This window comes from Coregonus clupeaformis, chromosome 18 (genome assembly GCF_020615455.1).
Source record: "Coregonus clupeaformis isolate EN_2021a chromosome 18, ASM2061545v1, whole genome shotgun sequence".
Classification (NCBI taxonomy): Eukaryota; Metazoa; Chordata; class Actinopteri; order Salmoniformes; family Salmonidae; genus Coregonus; species Coregonus clupeaformis.
Genome location: NC_059209.1, coordinates 6,407,630 through 6,427,304, shown reverse-complemented (window position 1 = coordinate 6,427,304; position 19,675 = coordinate 6,407,630). Strand labels below are relative to the sequence as shown.

At 44.0% G+C, this 19,675-nt stretch overlaps 1 protein-coding gene across 3 annotated transcripts in view; it reads left to right on the top strand.

Annotated features, from left to right (window-relative positions):
* The window catches only part of LOC123480987 (potassium voltage-gated channel subfamily H member 1-like), a 91,021-nt gene that overhangs the window by 14,523 nt on the left and 56,823 nt on the right, over window positions 1–19,675 (top strand). For all 3 annotated transcript variants that reach the window (XM_045226761.1, XM_045226762.1, XM_045226760.1), the window contains exons 9-10: window positions 7,922–8,121; window positions 13,066–13,318. In XM_045226761.1, coding sequence (XP_045082696.1) covers window positions 7,922–8,121; window positions 13,066–13,318 — 453 coding nt within the window. The remainder of the gene's footprint in view (window positions 1–7,921; window positions 8,122–13,065; window positions 13,319–19,675) is intronic.

Sequence of the window (19,675 nt, the reverse complement as noted above, 5' to 3'; positions counted from 1 at the left end):
GTTGTTTAGGTCTTGATAAATACATTAGTCACTATTCTGCAGATCTTATCCCCAACAAGAGCGGTCATAATTGTGTAAACTGTAGCCGTAAAACATGGAGCTCACCCCGTTGCATTTTGGCGGTGTCCAGAGCTTATGACACGACAGTCTCTGTGGCGGTGGGACAAGTTGTTCTTGGCTGTCACGGTGGTCTTGTCTCAGTGCAGCCAGCCGTGTCATACCCTTCTGTCCCCATACGCACACCAACGCTCCTCTCTCTCTCCCACAAGGCTTGTTAACTGTTTATATACACTGAGTATACAAAACATTAAGAACACCTGCGCAACTCACTATTAGGAAGGTGTTCCTAATGTTTGGTATACTCAGTGTATTTATAAAGCCTGTCACCCCATAACTGCCAACAGGCAGAGGGTCATCTGCCATGATTTACATTCCAAAGCACACTGATGGAGAGGGGTGTTCTTTTCTACAGGTGGATGTACTGGACTGTACGTTGACGCAATACGCTTCTTGTTGAAATATAGCAGCAGTGGTAGTCTTTTTGTGAATTTGAACTGCTTTAGTAACTGGTTCTAGGATTTCTGCCCAGGCCTTTTAAAAGGAAATGGCTCTGTCATTTCACGTAAGCTGAGAGTTAGCTAATACTAATAATTTATCCTTTTTGAGTTGATAAAGTCATGTTCTCTTTTGGGCCAGTAATGATGACTTGCTTGAACACAAACTAGAAATAGCAGTTGTCAACCTCAGTGTTGTGCCAAATATAATACATTATGGAAATGTTCTCAAAAGAGGAATTGACTAAAATGAGCAAAGTCACTTCATATACATTTGAAGTGTCATGCTTTCAAACGGTTCCCTATTGTATATGCAGATGCTGCCAGGTATTTGTCTTTTCAAAATGTCAACCAATTGCTTTGCATGCGAATAGTAAACTGCAAGTTTTGTCATAGTACACATTTTCCCTTCTTTGACTCATTGCTCACTCAGTGGGAGCTGTCACTTCTGTGACGCGCCCAAGGGGGGGAGTACAGGACTCAACCCATTCTGAAAAGAAATATGAGCTAAATCAGGTAGACTTGGCTAAAGACCATGGGTATTATGCATCAGCATAATGATGCCAATATAGTGCATTGAAAGCCCATATGACCCCCTGATAAAATTCTAGTGCCAGTTTATACTGATTCTGAGTTGTCAGCAATTTTGAGTCAGTTGAGAAATTGGCAAGTAGAAAGTTTGTTCTGGTGCTTGGCACCCAGGGCCGGTACATGATGACATGGGACCACTTAGGTAGGTTGAGTGACATCCTGCCTACCCCTAAAAAGAAGAATCAATGGAGATTCTGGTTCATGCAACTGCCAAAATAGGCACTAGTGACCTTGTCAAGAGGTTTGGACCTCTTGGTGTAAGTCGCAAGGTAGCTGGTTCAAGCCTAACACAGGATCCTGGTGAATATACGATCACAGGAGGTGTTTTGGACTTGTATTGTCTCACGCAACCAGCAGACACATTCAGTGTCAATGATCTGGAACAAAAGCTCTGGGCAACAATTCAAACCCTTGCGCACACACACTCCTCACTCTGACAGTTAGCTACCTGCAGCTAAAGCCCAGCTTACTGTCTTATCCAAGTGTCACCAAAGAGAGACCCTGTGCTTGACGGCAAGCCCTAATGGTGATCACTCCCCATGAGGCAACATTTGGAGTTGAGAGGTAATGAGAGTTTGTGCCTTCAGGGCTCGGCGATTACACTCTGAGGAATGACTGTGTGCGAGCCAGCCTGGACAAAGCCCCAGACATGAGCTAAGTGGCTTGTCAGCTAGCTCTGGGTTTAATTTAGATTTAGGAGTCACACTTAATGTGTGCCACGGACAATCAAACGCACTGAGTGTTAGGGTCACTGCATGGTACTAGATTTGTGGGAACTCGTTGCCATGGCAACCGACGTCCAGGTGGACAATTTTTAGCTCATTAGCGTAGTAATTTGTGAATGTCTTAACAATCAACAGTTACTCTAATCTGCTGTGCCTTATTACTTGGACTGATCTTTTTATTTATGCACTGAGTACCTGAGACTACTTCTCGAGCCGGCTCAAGAATCCAATGGTAAAAACAGATGATCCAGTTCCCTATGAAAGCACCTGGTTCGGCAGACCACACACAGCATAGTTTCACTACCCCCATTCTCCTAGCCCCAAAACCTGGATACATTTCCACTCGTTAACGTGACGAATGTCACATGTAGTGGGTTCCACTACTATAAAATAAGAACTCGAATCGACCTCAGAATCTCAGATCCTCAGTCAGACCAATGCCTGCTTTAATTTTCCAATATAGGTTCACACGAGGACAGCCATATGGGGGTAACATGTCATGTGAAGAATCCTATCAGCTCTATGTACATACACTGGAGACCCCCACCGGAGACTGGGGTTCAATCCCTGTATCCAACCCGTGTGATAGAAAATGAAAGACTTTCAAAGACTTCAAATACCTACTTCTTAATGGACAAGTTAACACACTTCTTTTTTTCCTGAGGGGGAGATAGAGAGTGTGAGGGTGGACCACACTATTCTTTAACACACAGAGTAAAGGATTGTTAGAATCATTGGATCAAGGCAATTTGGCCATTATTGAAGTTCTCAAGTGGACCAATCCTCACATACAGCCGCTTAATTTCTAAAACACCTTCTAAAGCTTATCTCTTACAATGGGGGAATATTGGATTATGTACAGTTTACCTATTCTAAACTGACTCAAGTCTGGTAAGAAATCTGTTGTGGTAATGCATTCCAGTAATCAGACTTCCACACAAAAGACAGATTGGTGTTGGAGAGAGAAAACAAGGGGGTGAATCAGGATTGCTTCAGTTGGACGTGGTGTGAAGACAAACCGAGTCCATTTCAGAGGATTGCTCTCTGCAATTACATTTCGACCTCAAACCAATCTCCCAAGTCCCAAAATGATATACAGTGAGGGAAAAAAGTATTTGATCCCCTGCTGATTTTGTATGTTTGCGCACTGACAAAGACATGATCAGTCTATAATTTTAATGGTAGGTTTATTTGAATAGTGAGAGACAGAATAACAACAACAAAAATCCAGAAAAACGCATGTCAAAAATGTTATAAATTGATTTGCATTTTAATGAGGGAAATAAGTATTTGACCCCTCTACAAAACATTACTTAGTACTTGATGGCAAAACTCTTGTTGGCAATCACAGAGGTCAGATGTTTCTTGTAGTTGGCCACCAGGTTTGCACACATCTCAGGAGGGATTTTGTTCCACTCCTCTTTGCAGATCTTCTCCAAGTCATTAAGGTTTCGAGGCTGACGTTTGGCAACTCAAACCTTCAGCTCCCTCCACAGATTTTCTATGGGATTAAGGTCTGGAGACTGGCTAGGCCACTCCAGGACCTTAATGTGCTTCTTCTTGAGCCACTCCTTTGTTGCCTTCGCCGTGTGTTTTGGGTCATTGTCATGCTGGAATACCCATCCACAACCCATTTTCAATGCCCTGACTGAGGGAAGGAGGTTCTCAACAAAGATTTGACGGTACATGGCCCCGTCCATTGTCCATTTGATGCGGTGAAGTTGTCCTGTCCCCTTAGCAGAAAAACACCCCCAAAGCATAATGTTTCCACCTCCATGTTTGACGGTGGGGATGGTGTTTTTGGGGTCATAGGCAGCATTCCTCTTCCTCCAAACACGGCGAGTTGAGTTGATGCCAAAGAGCTCGATTTTGGTCTCATCTGACCACAACACTTACACCCAGTTCTCCTCTGAATCATTCTGATGTTCATTGGCAAACTTCAGACGGCCCTGTATATGTGCTTTCTTGAGCAGGGGGACCTTGCAGGCGATGCAGGATTTCAGTCCTACACGGCGTAGTGTGTTACCAATTGTTTTCTTGGTGACTATGGTCCCAGCTGCCTTGAGATCATTGACAAGCTCCTCCCGTGTAGTTCTGGGCTGATTCCTCACCGTTCTCATGATCATTGCAACTCCACGAGGTGAGGTCTTGCATGGAGCCCCAGGCCGAGGGAGATTGACAGTTATTTTGTGTTTCTTCCATTTGCGAATAATCGCACCAACGGTTGTCACCTTCTCACCAAGCTGCTTGGCGATGGTCTTGTAGCCCATTCCAGCGTTGTGTAGGTCTACAATCTTGTCCCTGACATCCTTGGAGAGCTCTTTGGTCTTGGCCATGGTGGAGAGTTTGGAATCTGATTGATTGATTGCTTCTGTGGACAGGTGTCTTTTATACAGGTAACAAGCTGAGATTAGGAGCACTCCCTTTAAGAGTGTGCTCCTAATCTCAGCTCGTTACCTGTATAAAAGGCATCTGGGAGCCAGAAATCTTTCTGATTGACAGGGGGTCAAATACTTATTTCCATCATTAAAATGCAAATCAATTTATAACATTTTTGCTTCACAGAGTTCAAGACACAGACACATCTCAACATCAACTGTTCAGAGGGGACTGTGTGAATCAGGCCTTCATGGTCGAATTGCTGCAAAGAAACCACTACTAAAGGACACCAATAATAAGAAGAGACCTGCTTGGGCGAAGAAACATGAGCAATGAACATTAGACTGGTGGAAATGTGTCCTTTGGTCTGGAGTCCAAATTTGAGATTTTTGGTTCCAACCGTTGTGTCTTTGTGAGACGCGGTGTGGGTGAACGGATGACCTCCGCATGTGTAGTTCCCACCGTAAAGCATGGAGGAGGAGGTGTTATGGTGTGGGGGTGCTTTGCTGGTGACACTGTCTGTGATTTATTTAGAATTCAAGGCGCACTTAACTAGCATGGCTACCACAGCATTCTGCAGCGATCTGGTTTGGGCTTAGTGGGACTATCATTTGTTTTTCAACAGGACAATGACCCAACACACCTCCAGGCTGTGTAAGGGCTATTTTACCAAGAAGGATAGTGATGGAGTGCTGCATCAGATGACCTGGCCTCCACAATCCCCCGACCTCAAACCTCAAACCTCAACCCAATTGAGAGGGTTTGGGATGAGTCGGATGGCAGAGTGAAGGAAAAGCAGCCAACAAGTGCTAAGCATATGTGGGAACTCCTTCAAGACTGTTGGAAAAGCATTTCAGGTGAAGCTGGTTGAGAGAATGCCAAGAGTGTGCAAAGCTGTCATCAAGGCAAAGGGTGGCTATTTGAAGAATCTCAAATATAAAATATATTTTGATTTGTTTAACACTTTTTTGGTTACTACATGATTCCATGTGTTATTTCATAGTTTTGATGTCTTCACTATTATTCTACAATGTAGAAAATAGTAAAAATAAAGAAAAACCCTTGAATGAGTAGGTGTGTCCAAACTTTTGACTGGTATATATATATATATATCCTGTAAATACATACATACATACAGTGCATTCGGAAAGTATTCAGACCCCTTTCCTTTTTCCACATTTTGTTACGTTACAGCCTTATTCTAAAATTGATTAAATTATATTTTTTTCTCATCAATCTACACACAATACCCCATAATGATAAAGCGAAAACAGGTTTTTAGAATTTTTTGCCAATGTATTAAAAAAAAAACAGATACCTTAGTTACATAAGTATTCAGACCCTTTGCTATGAGACTCGAAATTGGGCTCAGGTGCATCCTGTTTCCATTGATCATCCTTGAGATGTTTCTACAACTTGATTGGAGTCCACCTGTGGTAAATTCAATGTACTGGACATAATTTGGAAAGGCACACACCTGTCTATATAAGGTCCCACCGTTGACAGTGCATGTCAGAGCAAAAACCAAGCCATGAGGTTGAAGGAATTGTCCGTAGAGCTCCGAGACAGGATTGTGTCGAGGCACAGATACTGAGAAGGGTACCAAAAAAATTCTGCAGCATTGAAGGTCCCCAAGAACACAGTGGCCTCCATCATCCTTAAATGGAAGAAGTTTGGAACCACCAAGACTCTTCCTAGAGCTGGCTGCCCGGCCAAACTGAGCAATCGGGGGAGAAGGGCCTTGGTCAGGGAGGTGACCAAGATCCCGATTGTCACTCTGACAGAGCTCCAGAGTTCCTCTGTGGAGATGGGAGAACCTTCAAGAAGGACAACCATCTCTGCAGCACTCCACCAATCAGGCCTTTCTGGTAGAGTTGCCAGACGGAAGCCCCTCCTCAGTAAAAGGCACATGACAGCCTGCTTGGAGTTTGTCAAAAGGCACCTAAAGGACTCTCAGGCCACGAGAAAGCGTCACGTCTGGATGAAACCAGGCACTGCTCATCACTTGGCCAATACCATCCCTGTGGTGAAGCATGGTGGTGGCAGCATCATGCTGTGGGGATGTTTTTCAGCGGCAGGGACTGGGAGAATAGTCAGGATTGAGAGAAAGATAAACGGAGCAAAGTACAGAGAGATCCTTGATGAAAACCTGCTCCAGAGCGCTCAGGCCTTCAGACTGGGGTGAAGGTTCACCTTCCAACAGGACAACGACCCTAAGCACACAGCCAAGACAACGCAGGAGGGCCTTCGGGACAAGTCTCTGAATCCAGTTACAATTAAATTACTTTAATAACACCCTCAAATTGCTTCTGATAACTGAATGATCCAGCTTAGTGTACGTTGTCAAGACCGTCCCAAGCTGTTGCATTTAACAGGAGTCAACAGTATACTGTTGCATTTTTATCCTAGGCGGCTACCCATAATTCAGTTGTGTGGCTTGTTCAGGCAAGCCTATTTGGCCGGTCACTCAACACTGCTGCGGTGGAAAAATTACATAGACATTTTTAGCCCAGCCTAATGCCTCTGAGTGTCACCCCATTGTGTATCTGACAGGCCCTCTCTCGTCTCCCTTACTGTTTACCTGTTGTGCTCGCTCGCCGCCTCTGCAAGGATCGATTGCGTCAACAACAACACTGCAGCTTCAATCATATAGTCAAATCATCCACCTTCTAAAACATCCTTTGGCAAGGTTGCACAATATCACCTATAACGATTATGATGACCCCCTTTGTTATAATAAAGCCAGCGATTTCAGCTTATGGCGTGCCACCTGAACGAATGAAAACGAGCACTATGATTCACTTCCCTTGAAAATGGATGCCACCAGTGTCATTACTAATGGTTGACAGGACCTCTAGCGATTTCTCTGACCCTGCTGTGGAGGAGTGGGACACTTGAAGAGGAATAGGGGCGACACATTCTCAGGCAAAGTGCTGACTTGGGTATGAATTGTGAGAGCCGATGTTGATTGGCTGGCCGTGGGATTGAGAGACAGAATGAGCGATGGCTGATTGGTAAGCCGTCAGTGGGAAGTGAGAGAGAGCGTGACATCATTTGTCTTTACAGACCATCTCCCAAAGCCCATTATGACCAATGAAGGGATATTGTCCATGGAGAACAAGATATGATACATATTACATGCCACTATTGTTTTGCTACACACATCGCTGCATTTGCAAGGGCGCATAATGATGTTTCCAAGTTATGACTGTGAATATGGGGATTTTACATTTACATTTTAGTCATTTAGCAGACGCTCTTATCCAGAGACGACTTACAGGAGCAATTAGGGTTAAGTGCCTTGCTCAAGGTCACATCGACAGATTTTTCACCAAGTCGGCTTGGGGATTAGAACCAGTGACCTTTCGGTTACTGGCACAACGCTCTTAACCACTAAGCGACCTGCCGCCCCAGATTTACAGACTGTTGTCTGCCAAGAGAAAACATCAAGAATGGTTCCTTTGGGTCTCTAGTGTTCTGTTCTTTCGCTATTTATAATACACTGAACAGTCTTGTCAGTGGAGAAATGCTAATAAACTCAAAACTATTATTCTCATTAGCTCATAATTTTAAGGGTCCCTTGGAGCGTTTGCTAGAATACTTTAGTTGACACATCTACAGTATGCCATATTTGCCAGCAGATTGACCACACTCTTTCTTTGTCTTTTCCAGCACTCCTGTATGCAACCATCTTCGGTAATGTGACCACCATCTTCCAGCAGATGTACGCCAACACCAACCGCTACCACGAGATGCTTAACAGCGTCCGCGACTTCCTCAAGCTTTACCAGGTGCCCAAGGGCCTCAGCGAACGCGTCATGGACTACATTGTCTCCACATGGTCCATGTCTAGAGGCATCGATACAGACAAGGTAACGCAAACGTTGCTCAAACCTTCCATACCATTTTGTTACCATCTCACAGTATGCACCTTTATTTCATATAAATTGGTCTGTGAGAGGAAGCAAAAATTACGCATCACCGTGGATATTACTGGTATGTGTTGGTGGTATTATGTTATCATTTTTATACCATTATTATTAATTTATTATCATAATTATTATATTAATACAATTTATTAGGGATGTAACGATTTACCGATACTCATCGGCCCTGATTCAAATGTTTAAGATATGACTGCATTAGTCCTCTGACCCCAAACCGATTCAAACATTACAAATCACAGATTCACAAAACAAAAATCTGATCTTACTTTCTTTCTACCTTCCAAAAATACCTAATATTTTGTGACAACTGATGTGTCCTCTCCTTCAGTGTCAAACTAAAAGCATGTAACTGTTGACAGTCATTGATCTACAAGTCATTTTGCATGCCGAACAACCCTAGGGAATATCAGTAGTGTTTTCAAACTGAACACTGTGCCCAGCTTCGCGCGCTGACCAAAGCGAGGTAGGCGGTGTTAATTTGCGTCAATTCAAATCTGGTATTGGGAACAAAAGAGGTCAATACACGTCTTCTAAAATAGACTAGTATTTTAATTAATGCAAAACACTTCAATGGTAAATATGATGTTCGTACAGTGGGGGAAAAAAGTATTTAGTCAGCCACCAATTGTGCAAGTTCTCCCACTTAAAAAGATGAGAGAGGCCTGTAATTTTCATCATAGGTACACGTCAACTATGACAGACAAATTGAGAAGAAACAAATCCAGAAAATCACATTGTAGGATTTTAATGAATTTATTTGCAAATTATGGTGGAAAATAAGTATTTGGTCAATAACAAAAGTTTCTCAATACTTTGTTATATACCCTTTGTTGGCAATGACACAGGTCAAATGTTTTCTGTAAGTCTTCACAAGGTTTTCACACACTGTTGCTGGTATTTTGGCCCATTCCTCCATGCAGATCTCCTCTAGAGCAGTGATGTTTTGGGGCTGTCGCTGGGCAACACAGACTTTCAACTCCCTCCAAAGACTTTCTATGGGGTTGAGATCTGGAGACTGGCTAGGCCACTCCAGGACCTTGAAATGCTTCTACGAAGCCACTCCTTCGTTGCCCGGGCGGTGTGTTTGGGATCATTGTCATGCTGAAAGACCCAGCCACGTTTCATCTTCAATGCCCTTGCTGATGGAAGGAGGTTTTCACTCAAAATCTCAGATACATGGCCCCATTCATTCTTTCCTTTACACGGATCAGTCGTCCTGGTCCCTTTGCAGAAAAACAGCCCCAAAGCATGATGTTTCCACCTCCATGCTTCACAGTAGGTATGGTGTTCTTTGGATGCAACCCAGCATTCTTTGTCCTCCAAACACGACGAGTTGAGTTTTGACCAAAAAGTTATATTTTGGTTTCATCTGACCATATGACATTCTCCCAGTCCTCTTCTGGATCATCCAAATGCACTCTAGCAAACTTCAGACGGGCCTGGACATGTACTGGCTTAAGCAGGGGGACACGTCTGGCACTGCAGGATTTGAGTCCCTGGCGGCGTAGTGTGTTACTGATGGTAGGCTTTGTTACTTTGGTCCCAGCTCTCTGCAGGTCATTCACTAGGTCCCCCCGTGTGGTTCTGGGATTTTTGCTCACCGTTCTTGTGATCATTTTGACCCCACGGGGTGAGATCTTGCGTGGAGCCCCAGATCGAGGGAGATTATCAGTGGTCTTGTATGTCTTCCATTTCCTAGTAATTGCTCCCACAGTTGATTTCTTCAAACCAAGCTGCTTACCTATTGCAGATTCAGTCTTCCCAGCCTGGTGCAGGTCTACAATTTTGTTTCTGGTGTCCTTTGACAGCTCTTTGGTCTTGGCCATAGTGAAGTTTGGAGTGTGACTGTTTGAGGTTGTGGACAGGTGTCTTTTATACTGATAACAAGTTCAAACAGGTGCCATTAATACAGGTAACGAGTGGAGGACAGAGGAGCCTCTTAAAGAAGAAGTTACAGGTCTGTGAGAGCCAGAAATCTTGCTTGTTTGTAGGTGACCAAATACTTATTTTCCACCATAATTTGCAAATAAATTCATTAAAAATCCTACAATGTGATTTTCTGGATTTGTTTCTTCTCAATTTGTCTGTCATAGTTGACGTGTACCTATGATGAAAATTACAGGCCTCTCTCATCTTTTTAAGTGGGAGAACTTGCACAATTGGTGGCTGACTAAATACTTTTTTCCCCCACTGTATATACGGGTCCACTGAAATACCACACAGGGCAGTCAGAGAACTGAGCCATTGTTCTAAGTTCTTCTTTAAATACTCTGACAGAGATAGTTCCCGCTCCCTGCTGGCCTATCAGAGTAGAGACTGAGCGTGGTTTAGACTTACTCAGCCTTTCGTTGGCGCACAGGCTGGTCCCAGCACCTTGGCGCTTCACTGTTGCCAGGCATAAGTTGTTATCTGCAGCTTGTCCAGAGAGTCAGCAACCTCAGACATCTTTGTAGCAGAACACATGTCCTTGAGCGTTCTAACAAAGAGGCAGTGTTTGTGTATGTGAGACACACGCCTTATCTCCCCCTACTCCCTAACAGCTCCTCACATGAATCACAGCTTGTTATGTTAAACAGTCTATATCAGTACAGCACAAACCTATTATGTTTAATCATTAATGTATTCTTTCTAAGCTAGGCATCACATCTAGTTATAAGAAAATAGAGCCCCACAGCGGCCTGTTCCTGATCTTGCACATCTGTGTTCAAATGCTAAAATGGCTTGCGCGATATTAGGCTTTATTAGTTGTGACAACCTATGTAATTCGCTAGGTTATTGTTATCAATGCGCTGTTGAAAATTGTGTTTTACCGGAGTAAAAGTAAGCTACCGGAAACACAACTCTCATCTAGATATACCTGCTGAACGGGGTTTACAATAGATTTTATTTAGATTGTTCGGCAATAGTTTTGCTGAGAAAAACAAATCAGCAATAGTTTGGGTAGTTTTACTTTAAACAATCAGTGTATATGGTCATTTTTAGACATATAGGGTAAAGTCCATCATTTCAAAACGAGGAATCACTTTTGCAAGGCACACTGCATGGCTAAAGCAAGAGGAGAAAAACTCACTACACTTCCAAAAGGTCAAAACCATTTGATTTTGAGATGGGGGGTCAAATCCAAAATTGTGCTATATATTTATTGGCTGTGTCATAGCTAATTTGTAAACGCTAAATATTGATACATGTACATTACTAGGTCAAACACTTAATCTGCACTATGATAGTGGGGTGGTAGATGCCTAGTCTCCTTTATGGCTCAGATTAGGTGCCAACATAGTATACACCATAGACATGCATCATTTACACACGCACATGTACACATCAACTCAGATAACTCCAGCTCAGAGAGGCCCAGCTCATGAGCTCCATCAGCAGCAGATTTGAATTAAAAATGGAAATTTAATGTGTTTATGCAACAAATGTTAGTGCATCGAATCGTATCGCATCGATTAATTCTCTAATTCAACCGAATCGCACTAAATCGTTTCAAACTAAAACGTCTCATTCTGGTATCGTATCCGAGCCCATGTATCTAGATACGCATCGAATCGTCTTGAAAGGGAAGGATGCACATCCCTACAATGTATTATTATTATGGTATTATTCTATTATGTCAAAAGGGAATAGATTCATACTGAACTACAAATACAATCTGATGTGCTGTTATCTACTGTCATATTTCAAAATCACCGGTTCTATTTGTATTCTGGCTCATCCTAAATTAGAATGATTCCTTACCTGGTCCTGCAAAATCCTGTTGGGTATGACCTTTTAACATTTAACACAATAGGAGGTGCAGAGGTAATCATGTCCAACAGGGAGAGACTGACATTTGCAAAGATTCACCTTTTTGAAGTTGATGTTAAAGGGATCATTCCTTTAGGGGGGAAGTTTTAGCTTATTTTCTACTTGTTGTCATTTCATTCAAGCCTTTTCTAAACACCCACACCAGTAGAAATCCACTTTTTCGAGCTGAAAGACTATAGCCAGAGCTTACCCATGATGTTGCACAACAATTTAAGTTAATAAGTCATCGTTTTAGTCAAAGTATGATATATTTGGGCTTGAAGTGACAAATCCGAACTGCCCACTTCATGCAGATCCGTGTGAATGCGGTGTTTTTTCCCATGATATGACATACAAATTATTTTCAGCCTACATTTCAGGGCAGTTTTTTTTATGTTACCACCCATCAGCATGGCATTGTTTATTAATCAGAAACAGCTGCGAAGTTATTACTCTTCTCTACTGAGATGAGCCAAACAGCCTTGTGGCCACTTGGCTGCCTGAGCCATGCAGCAAATTAAAATAGGGGGTGAAAACTTGTGTTTTTTTGCAACTCCACTTTTTTTTTTACCAGAAAATTATCATAATCCATTGGATAATTTGTCACATTTCAAAAAATTTTTTGCTAGTCTTTATTAAAAATATATACATGTGACCATTTTATAAAACGGTATAATTGAATGATACTGTATGATAGCATTTTGCAAACTCGCACCCCCCGTCGCCCCAAGATGAATGGTTTTGACCACTAAAGTTTTGCTTCGCTACACGCTCCACTGCTTTGATTGGTGTAACGTTAGCTAGAAACCACAAGTGTCTATCCAGATAATGAAAAGGCACCCACGAAAGAAAATTCAAGTAACTTAAAGTTACATGTCGTTGCGGCGTGCATGATCATGAGCAAAGTCATTGTAGGCTATAATTTCACATCCTCTGTGAGCACACGCTGACTTTGCTGTACCGCAGGCAAAGCCTGCTAGCAACCTACCTACTAAAGGTTTACCGTGTCCATTACAATGTAGAAAAACTCATATTAGCTATCTTTCAATAGTTACTGTAAGTAGCTTTTGTCTCCCACAGGTGTTGCAGATTTGCCCCAAGGACATGCGGGCGGACATTTGTGTCCATCTTAACAGAAAGGTGTTCAAGGAGCACCCAGCCTTCCGACTGGCGAGCGATGGGTGCCTACGGGCCCTGGCCATGGAGTTCCAGACCACCCACAGCGCCCCCGGGGACCTCATCTACCACGCGGGCGAAAGCGTAGACAGCCTCTGCTTCGTGGTATCCGGATCCTTGGAGGTCATCCAGGACGATGAGGTTGTGGCCATATTAGGTGAGGGTTTATTTTTTCTTAATCCTTAAACCGTAATTTATCCAGGAAGTGCCATTGAGGGCAAAAGACCAGAGGGAGACATGGCCAAGAGTCCATCTTTGGTATCTGTATGTATAGTCAATAACATCTGACATTCGAAAACATTTGCATACTAAAATTGTGTGTTTTCGTGTCGATATTAGGCATAGTGACCTTTAAATGTATAGAGCATTGATGGACCTGGTGTTAAGTTGTGTCAATTCAAATCTGGTATAGGAACAATAAGAGGTCAATACACGTCTTCTAAAATAGACTAGTATTTTAATTAATGCAAACACTTGAATTGGTAAATATGATGTTCGTATATACGGGCCCACTGAAAAACCACGCAGGGCAGTCAGAGAACTGAGCCATTGTTATAAGTTCTTCTTTAAATACTCTGACAGAGATAGTTCCTGCTCCAAGCAGGCCTATCAGAGTAGAGTCTGAGCGTGGTTTAGACTTACTCAGCCTATCGTTGGCGCACAGGCTGGTCCCAGCCCCTTGGCGCTTCACTGTTGCCAGGCATGAGTTCTTATCTCCACAACTTGTCTCGAGTCAGCAACCTCAGACATAGTCTGTTCCTCTCCACTGTAGCAGAACACATGTCCTTGAGCGGTTTAACAAAGAGGCAGTGTGTGTGTATGTGAGACACAAGTCTGTCTCAGCCTACCCCCTAACGGTTCTTCACATTAATCACAGCTTGTTATGTTAAACAATCTATATCAGTACAGCACAAACCTATTATGTTTAATCATTAATGTATTCTTTCTAAGCTAGGCATCACATATAGTTGTAAGAAAATAGATCCCCACACTGGCTTATTGCTCATTTGATGAAGTTGAGTTTGGAGTAAAGTGGATTGCGCTGAAAAACACGTTTCCTGTTTGTGTAAGGTATTGCATCACATTAGTATTCAAGGCGACACTAGAGACTCTGATTGCTGAGATCCACCCCTTGATGTGGGTTCATGTCTGCTGCTTTAAATCGTAAGCCAGCCTCAAAATAGCAAATGACATCTGTGCTTCTTTTTAATGAAAAGTGAATAAAAGCGTCTCTATTCCCTATACAATCTGTTCAGGAAGTATGCTCAAGGGTCTACATTGAGCAAACTCTATTTTTATGCATAAAGTAGGTTTTTTTGATAGTCAGGTGCTTTTTACTTTCATAAGCGCTGTGACAATATCTGTGCAACCCCTTAGAGCGATTCTCATGAAGCCATTATTCTTCAGAAACTAATGTTGTGAAAATTAGCAGTGAGCGTGTCCACACAAACAGTAATAGTCCTAACTGTAATAAACAAAATCAGCTTTGTGTGAAGCTCTGTGGAGTTGACTTACAGATGTAGGATCTTAATTTGAGCCAGTTTGCTACAGAAGGAAAATAATACTGCAGCAACAGGAAATGTGAATTATTTTGTATTTGTATTTATTATGGATCCCCCTTATCTTCCTGGGGTCCAAAAATCCAGAAAATCACATTGTATGATTTGTAAGTAATTAATTTGCATTTTATTGCATGACATAAGTATTTGATACATTAGAAAAGCAGAACTGAATATTTGGTACAGAAACCTTTGTTTGCAATTACAGAGATCATACGTTTCCTGTAGGTCTTGACCAGGTTTGCACACACTGCAGCAGGGATTTTGGCCCACTCCTCCATACAGACCTTCTCCAGATCCTTCAAGTTTCGGAGCTGTCGCTGGGCAATACGGACTTTCAGCTCCCTCCAAAGATTTTCTATTGGGTTCAGGTCTGGAGACTGGCTAGGCCACTCCAGGACCTTGAGATGCTTCTTACGGAGCTACTCCTTTAGTTGCCCTGGCTGTGTGTTTCGGGTCGATGTCATGCTGGAAGACCCAGCCAGGACCCATCTTCAATGCTCTTACTGAGGGAAGGAGGTTGTTGGCCAAGATCTCGCAATATATGGCCCCATCCATCCTCCCCTCAATACGGTGCAGTCGTCCTGTCCCCTTTGCAGAAAAGCATCCCCAAAGAATGATGTTTCCACCTCCATGCTTCATGGTTGGGATGGTGTTCTTGGGGTTGTACTCATCCTTCTTCTTCCTCCAAACACGGCGAGTGGAGTTTAGACCAAAAAACTCTATTTTTGTCTCATCAGACCACATGACCTTCTCCCATTCCTCCTCTGGATCATCCAGATGGTCATTGGCAAACTTCAGACGGGCCTGGACATGCGCTGGCTTGAGCAGGGGGACCTTGCGTGCGCTGCAGGATTTTAATCCATGACGGCGTAGTGTGTTACTAATGGTTTTCTTTGAGACTGTGGTCCCAGCTCTCTTCAGATCATTGACCAGGTCCTGCCGTGTAGTTCTGGGCTGATCCCTCACCTTCCTCATGATCATTGATGCCCCACGAGGTGAGATCTTGCATAGAGCCCCAGACCAAGGGTGATTGACCGTCATCTTGAACTTCTTCCATTTTCTAATAATTGCGCCAACAGTTGTTGCCTTCTCACCAAGCTGCTTGCCTATTGTCCTGTAGCCCATCCTAGCCTTGTGCAGGTCTACAATTGTATCCCTGATGTCCTTACACAGCTCTCTGGTCTTGGCCATTGTGGAGAGGTTGGAGTCTGTTTGATTGAGTGTATGGACAGGTCTCTTTTATACAGGTAACGAGTTCAAACAGGTGCAGTTAATACAGGTAATGAGTGGAGAACAGGAGGGCTTCTTAAAGAAAAACGAACAGGTCTGTGAGAGCCGGAATTCTTACTGGTTGGTAGGTGATCAAATACTTATGTCATGCAATAAAATGCAAATTAATTACTTAAAAATCATACAATGTGATTTTCTGGATTTTTTTCTCTCATTTTGTCTGTCACAGTTGAAGTGTACCTATGATAAAAATTACAGACCTCTACATGCTTTGTAAGTAGGAAAACCTACAAAATCGGCAGTGTATCAAATACTTGTTCTCCCCACTGTAAATGAAAAATCAACATCGCAATGTTGCGCCACCACAATATTTTGCCTTACAATATTACATTGGACAAAAATGGATTACATAATAGCCATATTAACCATAATTTTCTCATCTGAATTTAAAAGGAATGTTTTTCACAATTTTCACAATTGTTTAAAAATGTTTATACTTAGCCCTACCAATCAGGTGCGCTCCAGCAATCCTTGTCATGCGCGCTCCTCGTGTCTTGATAGAATAAACATCTTTATTCTCTTCACAAACTCATCACATTTCCATGGCTTGACATAAGGTAATTGACCACCAGAATCATAAAGATATTTATAACCACTATTTTTAACCACTGTTGAGAAAAGCTTATGTGAGAAGCTGATCCATCAAGTCAATTGATTAAGGCATAATTCTAATTGAGTCACTAGATGGGTTAAGAAAATGACATATGTTTTGAACCTTAAACAACTAAACACAACTCTACAACTGAAAAACACTTCCAGGTCTGTTTTTTTTACTTTTTACTTACATCGCTCAAAACCACTTTTTGTTGATAACTCGGCGAAACAATCATATCTTTCTGTCAGGTAAGCCTACTTTGCAGTAAACATTAAATTGAGAAGGTTTTTGTGGAAAATCTTTCTGCTCCCCATAAGACAGTTATCGATACTAGCATCACTAACTGGCTACAAAGCCTACAGAGTGATAGACAAAAGCGCGCACCAAACAGACAGACGGGCAATATTGCTGGAAATTAATTGGCAGATATTGTGTTACGTTTGGCCTTTTAAGCCAAAAGTGGCTAACCAGGGGTGGAATAATGTCAATGTGGCTTTGATTGGATAGTAGCTGGAAGCTTTTTGTTTATGATAGTTTGCGATGGAACTCATTGCACTCATAACGGGCAGCTTTGTCTCAGTAATCTCTCTTCTGCTAGATCTACCTGTTGGAGATGCCTGGTCTAAAGTAAGCACCTCAATAGGCAATGCCGAATACCTTCAGAAGCAATGCACAGGCACTCGTAACAGGCAACTTTGTCTCATTAACCTCTCTTCCTCTAAAACAGGGGCTTTCAATTCAGCTACTGGGGCCATCCCAGACTGGCTGCACAGGTTTTGTTCTAGCCCAGCACTATTGCACCAAATCCCAACCACAAGGGCTTGATGATTAGTTGATTAGGTAAATCAGGTGTTATAGTGTTGGGGTAGGAAAATTGTTTCAGTTTAGGGAGGTTCCGGGACCAGAATTGAAACACCTGCTCTATTACAATTGAGTCAAAGTTTTTCTCCTTAGCCGCCCCACTGAATTGGAACAAACATGCCATATTCGTTTCAACCTGTAGTGGTTGATATTATTTTCAAATGTTTGTGTGATATAAGCATTTGAAAAATATTAATTTATTTTGCAGGTATTATGCTGTGTTCATGTATTGTCTTCCAAATTGATTTACAACACAGAGAACCTTTTTCTTGGTTCCTTCAGATGAAGTGGTGGAGGAGAAGGGGCACTCTTGAGTCAGCCCTCTGTCACATGCAAGATGGTCTGATAACTTATCCTCACAGAGATTAGCTGTGTCATTGTGACAAAAAAATGCTGGTAGGAAGTGGGATGATGAATTTACAATACTCTAGGGCTGCTCTCTGCATCCTTTCGGGGATTGTTTTTTCCTCCAAATCGTCAAGCGAGAAGACTGGTTATCACGATGGAGCTCGTATTTACACGAGGGATAAATATTTGGATTGCGCTCTCCCTCTAGCAGGGACTTAACCTTTAAGAAATTAGCAGGGGAATATCCCGCACTTGTCACGGTTCGGACAGACGACAAGAGGACCACAATTGCGTCACACCAGAAAGTTTATTTAAACTTAAGGGGAAAGGGATGTAGGGAGTGAGTGAAGGCTCCAGGGGTTATCCCGTCCGATGTGCTGGGTCTGTGCCTCCCCCCAGTGGCAGCGATGCGTCCGATGACGCCGGTGGTTGGTGGTCCAGAAGTCCTGGGGGGGGGAGGAAACACAGACACAACGGGGCGGAATGAAACCAGGCAGCAGTACAGTTCAAGGGAAATCCAAAATACGTAGTAGCAAGGCAGAAGGCTGGTCAGAGTTACCGGGATTGAAGAGTAGTCAGGAGTCGTAATGGCAGAAGCAGGTCTGGATCTCCTGAGGCAGAAGAGTATCCAAAAACCAGGCAGGTCCGGAGTCACAAAACCAGGGTGAGCCAGAAGCGCGAGCAAACAGGTTCCGGGTGTGAGCTTTGCAGACGATCTGACACCGGAGAGCTGAAAGACAGGGCCTTAAATACTGGGAGAGGTTAGTGGGTAATGCAGCGCAGCTGGCAGAGTAATTAGAGCCGAGCAGAGCAGGGACAGGTGGAGCTAGTTAGGCTGAGTAGAGAGAGGGAGGTGAGCAGAGTGGAAGATAGTGGAAACCAATTAAGGTGGTAACCCGGTGGAGTGAGAGGGCTCATGACAGAACCCCCCCAAGGGACGGCCCCAGAAGTCCCAAGAGCAACACCACGCCGGGCGGGAGGAGGGGAGCCGGAGGAGGGGCTAGAACTCCTCCGAACGGTCCGAGTGAACGTCCTCATCCTCGGAGGAAGCCGGAGGGCCGTGGTCGGGAGATGGGACAGGTCCCGAGACAGGGTCAGGCACAGGACAGGAAGCCGAGCGGGCCGGACGGGTTAGGGACCCCTCTGGGGCGGCCCCTACGGATTGCAGGTTGATCAGGATGCCGTTGGTGGAAAGCGGTGATGAGAGTCCTATCCACAATCCGACTAGCTGGCACCCAGGTCCTTTCCTCAGGTCCATAGCCCTCCCAGTCAATGAGGTACTGGAGACCCCTACCCCTCCGTCTGGACCGAAGCAGGCGGCGGACGGTGTAAACCAGACCACCTTCGACGAGCCGTGGAGGAGGAGGACAAGGCGCAGCAGGGACCAGCGGACTCCTGGGCACAGGCAGGGGCTGCAGCAATCCGGCTGGGGGCTGGCAGGACGACTTGTGTTGGTTGCAGATGGGGCAGGCTTGGACGAATTCCCGTACATCCTTCCTCAGAGAGGGCCACCAGAACCTCTGGGCGAGCAGGTTGTAAGTGCGGGTGGAGCCAGGGTGACAAGCTAGGCGGGAGTCATGTCCCCACTGAACGACCTGGGACCTCAGGTCTTCGGGGACAAAAAGGCGGTCAGCTGGGCAAGTGCTGGGACCTGGCTGGTTACGGAGAGCCTCCAGCACCTGTTCCTCAACAGCCCAGGTCAGAGCTGCAACGATGCAGGGACTTGGCAGAATCGACACAGGGTCCTTGGAGGGGTCAGGAGCGGAGTTAGTAGGTACTGGCCGAGGGGTAGTGCGGCGGCAAGCAGGCAGGTTCGGTGGCAGTCCTCTCCCCACTCCCTGATCACCCCGGTCACCCA